Source organism: Mustela putorius, unplaced genomic scaffold (assembly GCF_011764305.1).
Source record: "Mustela putorius furo isolate JIRA1106 unplaced genomic scaffold, ASM1176430v1.1 tig00000095_pilon_pilon_pilon, whole genome shotgun sequence".
Taxonomy (NCBI): Eukaryota; Metazoa; Chordata; class Mammalia; order Carnivora; family Mustelidae; genus Mustela; species Mustela putorius.
The window spans coordinates 38174249-38187694 of NW_025421280.1; the positions used below are offsets into that span (position 1 = coordinate 38174249).

General features: G+C 58.3%; 1 protein-coding gene across 1 annotated transcript; it reads left to right on the top strand.

Annotated features, from left to right (window-relative positions):
• Positions 1-1600: 1600 nt before the first annotated feature.
• MYDGF (myeloid derived growth factor) lies at positions 1601-12754 on the top strand. The gene is made up of 6 exons (XM_004771471.3): positions 1601-1824; positions 2878-2928; positions 8663-8724; positions 10071-10152; positions 10963-11035; positions 12280-12754. The coding sequence occupies exons 1-6, from the start codon at positions 1651-1653 to the stop codon at positions 12357-12359; spliced, it is 522 nt and encodes a 173-aa protein (XP_004771528.1). The 5' UTR covers positions 1601-1650; the 3' UTR covers positions 12360-12754.
• The last annotated feature ends 692 nt before the right edge of the window (positions 12755-13446 follow it).

The following is a 13446-nucleotide window of genomic DNA, read 5'->3' on the forward strand; positions in this document are numbered from 1 at the left end:
GTCCATCCGAAATACGTATGTTGAAAGCTAACACCCAATGTGATGGCATGGAGAGGTGGGGCCTTTGGGAGGGGTTAGCTCATGAGGGTGGACCCCCACGAATGGGATGAGTGCCTTCGCGAGAGAGGCCCTAGAGGGCTTCCCATCCCTTCCACCCCGTGAGGACAGTGGGAAGAGGAGCATAGGGATGCCTATAAACACCATGCCTGCTAGATACTCGCCTTGATCTTGAACTCCCAGCTTCCAGAACTATGAGAAATTAGATCTGTGTTTGTTTGTCCCGGTCTGCTGTACTTTTGTTACAACAGACTGAACTCAGACAAGGACCCTATCCAGGATCCCATACTGTGTTTTCTTGTCTTGGTCTCTTCACTCTGTGATGGTGCCTCAAGCGTCTTTCATGATGTTTTCGAAGAGTACTGCCCTGTTATCTTGCGGGATGTCCCTCAGCTTGGGATCCTGTAGGATATTTGCTTATAATTAGATTGAAGTCATTCATGCACTTGGGGCAGGAAGTCTAGAGCTGCAGCTGAAAATGTCTTTTCAGTTGTTGAAGTCTCATTGGTGACACTGGGTTAAAGATGGTGTCTTCATTATAAAATGACTTATTTTTCCATTTATAACTAATAAGCACCTTGGGGAGAAATACTTTGAGCCTATAGAAAAATCCCGTTTTTCATCATCCTTTCCCCCACCAGCTCTTAGATCTGTTAACCTTAAAAAAATAAAACTGCCAGTTAGTTTACCAGTAAAAATAGGGTTATTCAGGAATAGTAAGGAATTGCAACCCACGACCAGCGAGCTACAGCGAAAACAGGAGGCAAATCTGCAGAACAAAAGAAACGACTACTCTTAAACGGAAGAAAGAGCAAGTGGGGAGGGGCTATTATAATCAAAAAGTCCCCTGCCCTCAGTGCCAGGAGTGGTGACTTCTCATTGGCTGGGCTGGGCGGGGCTGGGCTGTGGCTGCCTATCATTGGCTGTGCTGTGGCCGTCTCTTATTGGCTGTACTGTCACTATCTCTCATTGGCTAGGCTGTGGCTGTCTTTCATTGGCTGGGCTCTGGTTGTGTTTCATTAGCAGTGCTGTGATTCTCTCTCATTGGCTGCCTCTAATTGGCTGGGCTGTGGCTGTCTCTCATTGGCTGGGTTGTTGCCAGGGCAGGGGAAAATTCCCTTCCTCCTGCAAGGGCCGTAAGGTAGTGGTTAACATACTATGGACTTGCAAGGGGCTGGCCTTCCTGTTGGATCTGTAACTGACTCACAGGGTGCAGAGCTTTCCCTGCCGGCCTCTCCACTCCATCCTAAACGAGGGTTCCTCTAATTTTCAGATCCACCCAGGGATCTTGGGGGCAACAACTGAGGTCATCGTCCATTTCCCTCATTCCAGATGGAACTTACTACATTTACTAAGTGGAAGAGCTGTGGGCTCAGTCTGCAGCACGGTTGGTCTCCAGGCCCACTCACCCCAGGGTCTCCTCCCAGAAGTCCAAGCCCCGCCCCAACATGGCAGGCCCGGTCCGGGGGGAGGGGGAGGCGGGGCGCGCCAGGTCACGTGGCTGCGACGCCGCCGACGTGGCCTCGAGCGGATGCCCCACGTGTCCCTCGCGGCGTCCCGTCGCCGCCCCAGCCCTGCGGACCCGATCCCAAGATGGCGGCGCCCAGCGAAAGGAGGAACGGCGGAGGCGCGAGCTTGTGGGCTGCGTTGCTGCTGGCGGCCGCTGCGTTGAGGCCGGCGGAGGCGGTGTCCGAGCCCACGACGGTAGCGTTTGACGTGCGGCCCGGCGGCGTCGTGCACTCCTTTTCCCAGAACGTCGGCCCGGGGGTACGTAGCGCTGCCGCCCCGGGGGCTTGAGCGGTGGCGCCCGTGGGGGCGGGTCCTGAGAAGGGGACCCGGACGTTCGGGGGGCGGAGACTGACTTGAGAAGGGGGTCTGGAGGGCGCGGTCACCACTGTGGCGCGTCTGAGCTTAGGGGAGCCGGCAGTCCTGGTGTGCGGGGACTCGGAGGGGGTGGGTCCCCAGCCTCTGTGCCTGTTTCCTCTCCCATGCCCAGCGTGCCCAGGCAGCCCTCGCTCCCAGACCAGGCGATCCCCCGGCCACTGGAGGGCTGAGCCGCTCCCCGAGGTGGGGAGAGAGGAGGCCGAGGGGTAGTTCGCCTCCAGGCTCTGCCGAAGGTCAGTCCCGCTGCAGCTCTGACGAGGGAGGAAGTGGACGGACGTTGCTCTTTTTCTCCATTGCACGAGGCCCTCCCTCTCTTTCAGTGAGGGGTGAGGCAAGACCTCATCTGGAGGTCTGCGGGCCTGGGTCTAGCCCCGCCCTCCCCCTAGCTTCCCCTCCCACCTCCGCGTTCCCTGTCTGTAAGGGATGCCCACTGATGCTGTTCATTGAGTACTTCCTTATAGCCAGATACTGTGCCAAGTGTTTGATTTGCTAGGACCATTTCACGGTTGAGGGAAACAGGCTCAGAAAAGCTTTCCCTTGTCTGAGGCCCACAACAGGGCAGAGATGGGTTTTCTGGTGTCCACAACCTGCTTCCAAAGTCCATGTGTCTAGATGGGTGGGTGCTTGGAGGGTGTAGGACCTCCCCCTACCCCTTTTCCTGTTCTTCATCCCCCAGAAGCCACCTGAGTTGTTTGTCCTGACTCAGGAGCGCCCGAACAGGGGAGCAGGTAGGGGAGTTCTATGTCGGTAGACACTGGAGGACTTGCGGGGCGGGCCTCCTGGGACATCAGCCAGGAATCTTGCGCTGCCTCCTTTCGCTTGGTGCAGATGCTTAAAAGACGGATTGTCTTGACTTTGGATCTCAGAAGGGCATCCTGCATCATAAGCACTAAGGATCACCTCCTAACAAGCTTTTCTCCACCTTCCATTTTCCAGGACAAATACACTTGTGCGTTCACCTACGCTTCTCAAGGAGGGACCAACGAGGTGAGTTGTTCAAAACTCCACGTGCTTTTGTACGGCAGTATCCACTGTCACGGAGAGATGCTCTCCAAGAAGCAGTGGGATTGGGTCATACCTTAATTAACTTACACTCATTGAACTATGCTTGTCTCACCAATAAAAGATAATGCTCAAGGTAACAAGTGATGGCAGATTGCCCCTGTAATTCCAGAGTGAACAAGTGTCAGGGTAGAAATAGGCCTGGGAGATATGGACATGCCGTGCCCATGAGCCTCTCTTAGGAGTATTTTATTTGCCTTCTGTGCTGCGTGACAAATCATGACAGACTTAGCAACTTAAAACAACACCCATTTATTATCTCATAATTCTGGAGGTCAGAAGCCACGGTCAGCTCAGCTGGGTGCTTCATAAAGCCCAAATCAAGTTGTCAGCTGGCGGGGTCTTATCTACAGGCTCGTTCAAGCTGTTGGTAGAATTTAGTTCCTTGCCATGTAGGACTGAGGTCCCCATTTCTTGGTGGCTGTTTTCTCCAGCAGCTGGCAGCCGAGAAATAATAAGAGATCTGAAGCGTAAGAAGAAAGTGACTCACCATTGCTGGCTGTGAGGGGAGCGCAGGGCCGGGAGGGCAGGTGGCCCTTAGGAGCTGAGGGCAGCCCCTGGCAGGCGGCATGACAGCAGTTTTACCTCTGCAGGAACTCAATTCCACCATAAGCACATGAGTTTGAAGAGGACTCTGAGCCTCAGTCAGGGGTACAGTCTGCTGGTACCGTGAGTCCAGTCTGGGGAGGCTCTGAGCAGAGGGCCCGCCGTGGCCACCCTTTGCCTCGGGGACGGAGAGCTGAGCAGTGGGGAGTGCAGTCAAGCTGTTAAATTTGTGGTCATTTATCACCCAGGGTAGTGACTTGAATAACCCCCCACCCCAAATATACATTCACATCCTAATTCCTGGAACCTATGGATGTAACTTTAATTAGAAAAAAAATATTTGCACAGTAAATTCAGGATTTTGCAATGAAGAGATCATCCTGGTTTATACAGGGGGGCCTAGATCCAGCGGCAGCTCCTCTGACAAGAGACACTCAGGGGAGATTTGATAGAAGAGAAGACACACAGAAAAAGGCCGTGTGAAGACGGAGGTGCAGCCACAAGCCAGGGGACACCTGGAGCCACCAAAAACCGGAAGAGACAGGAAGGTTCCTGCCCCAGGGCCCTCAGAGGGAGCCTAGCCTGGGGACACCTTGATTTGAACTTCCGGCCTCCAGAACCGGCAGAGAAGAAATGGTAGTGGTTGTAAGGTGGTGAGGTTGGCGTGCAGCAGTGGCCGCAGCCACAGACTAGCAGTGACGTGCTGTCAGAAGGCACCCCGAGAATAAAGTGTTGGCCTGGAGTGCTGTCTGCATGCCGCTGCTTGGTCTTGTCGGGCCGGAGAGCCGCAGGTATTCGGGAAGACACAGACTTTCTGCTCAATGTCGTTGGAAAGAATAAAAGAAAAATGAAAAGGAAGAACTCAGCATCACTATAAAAATCAGTAAAAACTATCTTCTCTTTTTTTTGGAGATTTTGTCCATTTCATAGAGAGATAGACAGCACGAGCGGGGTTAAGAGGCAGAGGGAGAAGCAGGTTCCCCCTTGAGCAGGGAGCCCGATGCGGGGCTCAGTCCCAGGACCCTGGGATCAGGACCTGATCTGAAGGCAGATGCTTAACTGACTGAGCCACCCAGGCGCCCCTCCATCGTTCTGTCCCTAATTGTGCTTTCCTCCCCGGCAACCAGATTTTAGGAAGTACTGTCGTTCTGGAACAGTGTGTGGCGCTGGGTCACCTGACAGCGCAGAGTTGGAGAGATGGGGGCTGCTTGGGAGCCGCTCTTGTGCGCGTCACTCACGGCAGGCCGGTTCGCAGCCCCTCTCTCCTTCCCCTCGGGACAGCACGTTGAAATGGGCAGGGGCGGCTCTGTCCCCCCACAGCACCGCTAACGTCTGGGATTCAGGGCCAGGTCGCTCTCTGAGGGAGCTTTCCCAGGCACCGGGGGCCCCGAGCAGCCTCCCCAGGAGCACCCCAGCCCCCAGCCCTGACTTCCAGAAACATGTCCAGACATTGCCCAGTGTTCCGTGAAGGACAGAATTCCCCCTCGTTGGAACCCATTGGGCAAGAGCGACTTCTGGTGCTCCGGATAGGTCTTGTTTGTAAGTAAATGATTCCCGGTGACATTATTTTAACAAAATGCAGCAAACAAGCGGTGACCCCCCGGCCACCAGGCTTCCTGCAATCGTCCGCCCCTTCCCACCTCACCTCCAGGCCTCACTGCTTCTCCAGATGGTCTTCTCCACTGTGGGATGAAGCCAAGTGGTAGAATGTTCCTCCTCATCGTGAGCCAAAACCCATTAGACCCAAAGCAGTGGCTCTCCCGTGGCGTCTGTGCGGTGCTAAGCCACACGCACATCCCGTTTCTCCCTCTCCACTGCTCCAGGAGGCCGCGGTGCTCTGGCGTTACCCCGTTTCACACTCGAGGACACAGAGACCCAGGCTCCCCCAGCTGTGAAGTGACCGAGGTCCCTGGGGCACAGACCCCATACACTGCTCTGTGCTCCTGACCCAGGGTCACCAGAAGCTTGGAAGAGATCAAGTGCGTGGACCCCCGCCCTGCCTCCTCCGACTGAACTTAAACTCTCAGATGTGGACAGCCCGCTGCCGCGTTGGGTGAGCGAGCCAAGTTCACACACACTGGCCGGGGCCGCCGCAGACCGGAGCCCTGTCCTGGAGTAGCGGTTGGCTCACAAACTATACTTCAGCAGTCGGCTGGAATTCGTTTTTGAAGACGGGGTACATCCCGCAGGAAATCAGCTCTACGCAGAGCAGACGTGTCGTGGCTCAGACTTGTCCCAGCTGCAGGCCATCTAGAGCGGTGACAGGACCACAGGGAGCCGAGCGCCTGGGCAGGTGGTGCTGCATGAGCCGGAGGGGTGGCTCTTTGGTGGCTGTCCTGCGGCCGCCTCCCAAGTGAATGGCGGCCGGATTCTCAGCAAAGGTGCAGGCATGGTTAGATGTTCTGTAGCTTTCGCGGGACACCGCGGATGGCCCCGGGGGCGTTCCTGCAGAGGCCTCATCAGAGAGAGGAAGCCCCAGCGTCTGGTTGGTGCCCGGGAGGACCCGTGGCCGGGCTGGGGGTGTGTGGGGGCGCCGGGTGCACGGAGCGTGGAGCTAGGGCCTCTGAGGGAGCACAGCCCGCGCCTGCTCCTTCGGTGATGGTTGGCTTCAGCAGGGGGTCACCTGGGAGGCCAGGGCTGTGCTGGCAGGTGACAGCAGGCACAGGATGTCTAGCCGGGGAGCTTGGCTGTGTTTGGTGGGGACACAAACAGGCCATCTCTTAGAGAGTTCGACGTGCACTCACTATAGAACCCCACACTCCCACTGTGAGCTCTCTGCCCTCCAGGAATGAAAACTCACCCACGCAAAACCCTGTACACGACCCTTCACAGCAGCAGGGTTCACGGTGGCCCACAGGCGGAAACAACCATGGTGTCCGTCCGTGGATGAACGGAGGCACACCGTCTGTCTACCACGCACGGGAGTGTCACTGCTGTATACAGGGGCGCGGCACCCACACACTGCCCTGGGGACAGACCCTGAGCCCACGTGTGTGACATGTCCAGAACAGGCCCATCCACGAATGGGAAGGGGACTCAGGTGGGCGGGGAAGGGATAGAGCTTCTTTCTGGGGTGATGGAATGTTCTAGATCATGGGGATGGTTGCAGATCTCTGCACGTGCTAGAAAATGCAGAATCGTTCACCATCCGAGGGTGAATTGTGTAGCGTGTCCATATTTCTCAGTCGAGCTATTGAATAAAGGACCCGTGGACACGGCCGGTGGTGTGGAAGGCTCTCCACTGTCCCACGCTAAGTGAAACCACGTCAGACTGCGCACTGCCCAGTTTGGCTGGGGACGGTCTTGCAGAGGCACAACTCTGAGATGGGGCCAGCAGTTACCAAGAATTTGTGGGAGTGAGTTAACTGCAGAGGGAAGGGGCGGGGACCCAGGGACACAGATCTGGTCTGTATCTTCATTAATGGTGGATACAGAGCTGGAAGCATTTGTCAGAGCTTCTAGAACTGTCACCAAAAGGGGTGCATTTCTCCATATGTCGTTTATATCTTAATAAAAACTAATCACAACCGCCAATTAAGTGTCATCTGTCATACCCGGCCACTCCTGGGCCGACTTCCCCAGGGGCTCAGGCTGTCCCCGGAACACACACTTGCAGGAATGACTCCACGCCCAAACCCGAGCCTCACCATCTGCGCACCGCACCCTGCAGCCCCGAGACGGCGGCGAGGCTCATGGAACTGGGAGGCCGCTCAGAGGGATGTCGACCCTCTTGCTAAGAAACTCTGGGTTTTAAATTTGTTTGCATTTGTAATTTTTTAACCAGTGTTTCAACATTTGTCTCTTCTTCAAGAGCTTTTTCAGAGCTGTGGAAAACCTCTCAGATCTATTTCATTGCATAAAACCGTTTCCAGGGGCACCTGGGTGGCTCAGTGGGTTAAAGCCTCTGCCTTTGACTCAGGTCAGGATCCCAGGGTCCTGGGATCGAGCCCCACATCGGGCTCTCCGTTCCTGGGGAGCCTGCTTTCTCCTCTCTCTCTCTCTCTGCCTGCCTCTCTGCCTAGTTGTGATCTCTGTCTCTCAAATAAATAAATAAATAAATAAAATCTTTAAAAACCGTTTGCAGGTGCTCACAGGCCTTCGAGCCATAGACAGGTGTTTTTAGATAGGAGGGAGAAAAATCGCCACGTCCGTAGGTGTGGCCGGCAGCCGTCCCTTTGCCGAGCCAGAGTCCCTGGTTCCCGTTTCCCTGCTGTGGGCAGACGGCATCTGGGGGACTGTTTATTCCAGTCATAATGAACCTAAAAATGGTCTTTTTTGTTTGTGAAGAAACTCTGATGTTGAACCAGGAGTACCAGTATCTTAGTACTCCAGGCAGGGGACCGCAAAGTCCCATTTTACTAGCAAAACATACAGGCGCCTTTGGCACCCCAGAGCCCACAGGGACTGCCCGTGTCCACCCGCCAGGTTTGCAGGCGCCATGAAAATCAGAAAAAGCTGGTAGTGGTGTGTTTGAGAGTCATTTAAAAATTCGAATTTTCAGGGACGCTGGGGTTGCTCAGTCAGCTGAGTGTCTGACTCTTAATCTTTCTTGATTTTTTTTTAAAAAAGCTAACACTTTCACACCCTTCCAAAAGAAGATTGCGTAGAAAGCTTCCTGGTGCCTCAAGTCACCGGGTCCCACCCCGTGAGCACTGCAGTCTCGTGTCTGCTCCGAGGACTTGGTCCCGATCCAGCAAGCATGGATATAGGGTCTCCTTTTACTTTAGGGTTTGGTTTTTTTTTTTGATAGGCTTTATTTTTTAGAGCCTTTTAGGTTCATAGCAAAAGTGAGCCCAAGGCACAGATTTGTGCCTCCGGCTCCCCCCCACCGATGGCCTCCCCGGTCATTGATGGCTGCCACTGAGAATGGGACGCTTGTGACCGTTGCTGAGCCCACCCCGGCCCGTAGCTGACAGTCCAGCTCAGGCTCAGTGCTGCATCTCCTGTGGGTGTGGACAGGCGCCTGAGGACACGTACCCACCCCTGTGGTCTCGCCCGGAGGCGTCTGCCTGCCCCCGAGCCAGGCGGCAGCCAGGAGGCCCAGGGAAGGTTGGCTGCCTTTGCAGAACTGGAGGGCGTCCTGGACTGACCTGTGTCTTCCCTCTCTCCCCAGAAGTGGCAGATGAGCCTGGGGATCAGCGAGGACCACCAGCACTTCACCTGCACCATCTGGAGGTGAGCCCGGGGTCCCTGTGGGGGGTGTATGTGTGTCTCCCCTGCAGGAGGCGCCTCTCTGGGGCTGCAGAGGGTGGGTGCCTGCGGTGACTCTAGGTGCAGGAGCTGTCACCCCTGCGGGGCGTGGACTGGGGGCAGTGGTCACCCACGTGCAGGCAGGAGAGGCGTGGTGACACTGCTGGGGACGGCCCCCCAGGGAAGCTCGTGGACACGGGGCCCAGAGGGGGTGGGGAGGCTGGGGCCAGGCTTCCCCACACCGTCCCCCTCTGTCTCCCTGCCCTGTACTACAACATGAGTGAGCGGTGGCCCTGAGAAGGGACAGAGGGAACGGGGTGCTCAGCCCTGTGGGGGCGGGTGCTGGAGAGGCATAACATCCTGGCCCTGCTCCCCGGGTCTCTGTGGCCTGGATCCGGTTCTGCCAGCGATGCTTGTAGGGCTGGTGTAGTGCATGAATTCTGGGAGACTCACAGACGTCTAAGCCCTAGTCCTGCCCCCTGGGGGTCGGCAGAGGGGCGCAGATCACATGGAAGGCCGTGGCAGAACACCCGTGTTCGAGTTCTGCTTGCGGGTAGCACCCCACAGTCCCCTGCCTGCTGCTGTCTGAAGCAGGAGCTTCTAGGCAGTGCTGGAGACGGTCTCACCCACTCTGTGGACCGGCCCCTGTTGGCAGCAGGCAGAGGAGCCCCCCGGGGCCATCCTGATGATGGCGTGTGGGCACCGGCGCCGAGCCACAGAGGCCTGTGGATACGCTCGGCCCCAGAAGTTAACTGGGAGTTAACTGGGCCCCCCTGACTGGGGGGCCGCCCGCTTGGCGAGAGGACCTGCTGAACGGGCTGTTGTTCCAGCTTCACACGGCAGCGGAGCAGGCCTGGCGCAGCTGCTGGGGCGTGGAGGGTGCGGGAGGCTCCCTGCTGACGCGCCCCCAGCAGGACTCTCCTGGCCCCCCCACCGCTGCCCCTCACCCCATCCCTGTCCGCGGCGACGCGGGGCTCTACCCTGTGGCCCCCTCGCTGCCCGCATCCCCCCTTGCAGCTCCTCTCTGCTCTGGCCATGCTGACCTGGTCGTTCTAGAAATGCCCCCGTTTGCACCCACCGGGACCCCTGCCCTCTGCTCGCTCCCTCCTCTGCCCAGTTAACTCCTGTGCTGCTTGTTGCCCGGGATGTCGCCACGCCCTGGTTCCTGGCACTCGATGAAAAAGCGCTCGTTCTGTCGTAAAACAGCTTGGACCCAGAAGGAGAGCCAGACTTGTCAGTAAATGAGCCAAAAGAATGTTCTAGTAAACAGGAACGAAGAGATGACGTTGAGGAGGCCGGGGCTGACCCCCTTGCCTGCCCTTCCTTTGCAGGCCCCAGGGCAAGTCCTACTTATACTTCACACAGTTCAGGGCAGAGGTGCGGGGCGCCGAGATCGAGTACGGCATGGCCTACGTGAGTACCGCGCGGGGCCGCGTCCCGGGGCGTCCCGCCGGGGCTGCGGGGCAGTGCGGGGACAGGCACGGGCCGTGAGGTGTGGGACACCACGCAGACCCCCGGGCCCGGACGTGCCAGGGACGGGGCGCGGGGCCCAGAGTGGGACCCTGCTGACCCCTAGAGACCCTCCGCGGGAACCGGCCGCCGGGCCTCCCTCTCCTAGCACCCCTCCCCCGCCATCTCCCGCCAGTGCCCCTGCTGGCGCGGCCCGGGGAAGCCAGCAGGGAGGGGCCCAGACCCTTGAGGGGACAGCAAGGTCAGGAGCACCCGAGGCAGGGGCAGCCTGCTTGCCTGTGTGGGGAGGGCCTGGTGCGCCGCGGCTCAGGTGCCTTGTGGTTGGTGGCACACGGGGCGCACGGAGCGGGCCGCTGTCAGCTGTCCCACCGCGGAGCGCTGTTCGCTGCGCGCCCGAGCTCCCGCCGGGCCGGGAAACTCACTGAGCCCAGAGAAAGAGAGAAAGAGTCTGATTGTGCAGTTGCAGTCGGGAGGCTGTGCCACTTCCGGGTTTGCCTCTGTTCCCCAAAGGGGAAAGTACCTTCCTCCGATCGGCAGCAAAGGCACAAGTTTGAAGCCGCTTGACCATCTCTTAAGCGGATTAACTGCCGCCCCTGGGGCTTCTCTCACGTGCTTCAGAGAGCGGTGCCCGCGGCCCTGCAGTCAGCGGCAGAGCCCGGTGCTAGTGCTTTAGTCCGCACTGCCCTCGGGAGCGGGAGGAGCCAGAGGAGTGGCCTGCCTTCCCGGTGGGGACGCTTCCGTTTGCTCTTTCAGTCGAAGGCTGCATTTGAGCGAGAAAGCGACGTCCCCCTGAAAAGCGAGGAATTTGAAGTGACCAAGACGGCAGGTACGTAAGGTGGTTTGTGGAGATGGAGCCCGGGTTCAGGCACAGAAGGGGGGGCAGCACCCCCATCAGAGGAACAGGTGACGGCCCAGTGTCTGCACCCCGTTTCTGTAAAGGGCTCTGCGGAGACCACTCAACCCGGGTGAGCGGAGCCATGAGCCACAGGGCACCGAACGGGCACGGCTGCGTCCTAATAAAACTCGACTTAAGAACACGGAAATGTGAATTACAGATCACAAAACACCATTTTCCTTTGATTTCGGCTGACGCTACGTAAACGTAAAAACCAGCCTTAGCTCATGGGACAGGCCGAGCCCTACTTGGGGCCTGAAAATCTACTGGGGCCTTTGAGGACGTTCAGTGAGATTGCTGCGCAGAAGGGGACCCCTGCGACATCCCCACAACCTGTCCTGGGTTCTGTGACTAGGAACAGCTTCGATGCCTGGGCAGTGGGGTTAGGAACCCCTAAGGTCTGGCGGGGGGGCCCCTGGGTGTCCTGAGCTGTGTTCAGCCCTCAGGGGCAGATGCTGAGCAGAAAGAGGGGAGGGAAGCTCCGGAGTTGGGGCTCCGTGTGTGAGAACACGGGGGTGAGCGATGATGACAAAGGACGCGGGAGTAGAACCGTGTCGTAGGGAGCCCTGAGTGTCCCGAGGGACACCAGAGGTGAGGAGAAGGATCCTTACAGTTGTGGGGATCACCAGGCATGGGAGTGGCGGGGGGCGCGGAGAGTGGGGCTTTCAGAGGAGGGGCCTTGGGTCTGGAAGGAGCCCTGCCCCACCTGCAGGTCCTGGAGGGTGTGGGCCAGTTCCAGGTAGAGGTCCAGGACAGGAGACGGGGCGGCCAGCAGAACGTTGACCTCTGGGTACACAGCAGAAGGGCAGGGCTGAGCCACTGGGGACGAGCCGGTGGAGGCCACAGTCCCAGGTCCTGCTTGAAAGGTACCATTGGGCCTTAGACAAGTTCACCAGTGCCAGCGGGAGGTGACGCAGCCCACCCCCGACCCCCATCCATCCTGGCTGTGGCAGAAATGACCATGGCTCTTCCCACCCTGAATGTTCCTGAGGCCTCCTGCTGCCCTCAGGACTAGCCCACCAGCCTCTCTCTCCTTTCTTTGGTTCCTCACCCATAACACTTTCAGGGCTGGGGGCCTTTCCATGTCGAGTTCACTTCCGGGGGCTGTGCTCCTACCCCGCCCAGGATGCAAAGTGTCTGGAGTGGTGGGGCCCAACCACGTGCTTCTCTTGCAGTGTCCCACAGGCCCGGGGCGTTCAAGGCCGAGCTGTCCAAGCTGGTGATTGTGGCCAAGGCATCCCGCAGTGAGCTGTGACCAGGAGCCCCATCGTGGGGGCGGCTTTTCCTCGTTTCTGCTGAAGGAGCTGGGCTCTGGGAGAGCTGGCGCATTACTGGTTCTCTAGGGGGGCTGTTGGGTGATGTCCTCTGAACATGGAGCGGGGGTCTGAGACCCTCTGCCCGTCTTTCTTATCAAAAAAGGCACTGGGGAACGTGAAGGGGTCCCCCGGGGAATCGCGGCTTTCCTGAAGCCTGTGCGGGTCTCTCCATGGGTCAGGCCGGGCTCTGGATCACTCCCAGGGACAGCGATCCTGCTGCCCTGAGCCCGAACCAGCTGTTTTCTTACAGTTTTCCCAGGGGACCTTCTTCCAGGCTAACTGGGGAGAAATGAAATGTTCTTCGTATTTAAATAAATCAGATGGTTGAAAAGCAGCCACCGTGGCAACTGGCACTGGTGCCAGCCTGTCTGCGTGCTTGGGGCTGGGGCCCGGAGGCAGCAGCAGGGTCTGGCCATCCGCAGCCGCGTGCCCTGCTGGGGACGGTGACGGATGTCGCCACAGGCCCCTGGAATCTCCAGGCACGATGCCTCTGAAGGCGCAAATGCACGGGGTCCCAAGGCGGTTGGCTGTGAACCTGGATCTCCCCAAGCTCATGGGGCAGCCCTAGCCCCACCCCGCAGGTCACCCCCCATGGGGGGCGGGGAGTGCGGGGGACAGACCTCTCCTGCACCCGGCTGCTTGGTTTTCTCTTTCTGAAGTCGGATTGCAGGTTGCAACTTAAAACAGCAGCAACCACAAACACCCACGGGCAAACAGATAAAACCCCGAGATGCCCCAGCTGCTCAGAAGGTCCTGCCCCCCCAGCAGCGGGGCCTGGGAGCCTGACCCCAGCTTGCCCCTCCGCCTGCCCTCCGACCAAGCCTTCTCGCAAGCAAACGGACGGAAAAGAAGCCGTGGGCTGCGAATCGGAATCCTGGCTCATCGGAATCACAACTTGGGATCGACGGAGGGGCCCCTCCCCTTTCACTCGCCTGGCCACCTCCTTCATGCCAGCACGAGGACCTGGGCGCGGCATGACCCCACTTGCCAGAGAAGCAGGTGTGAGGGTTCCTGCCCCAGTTCGCA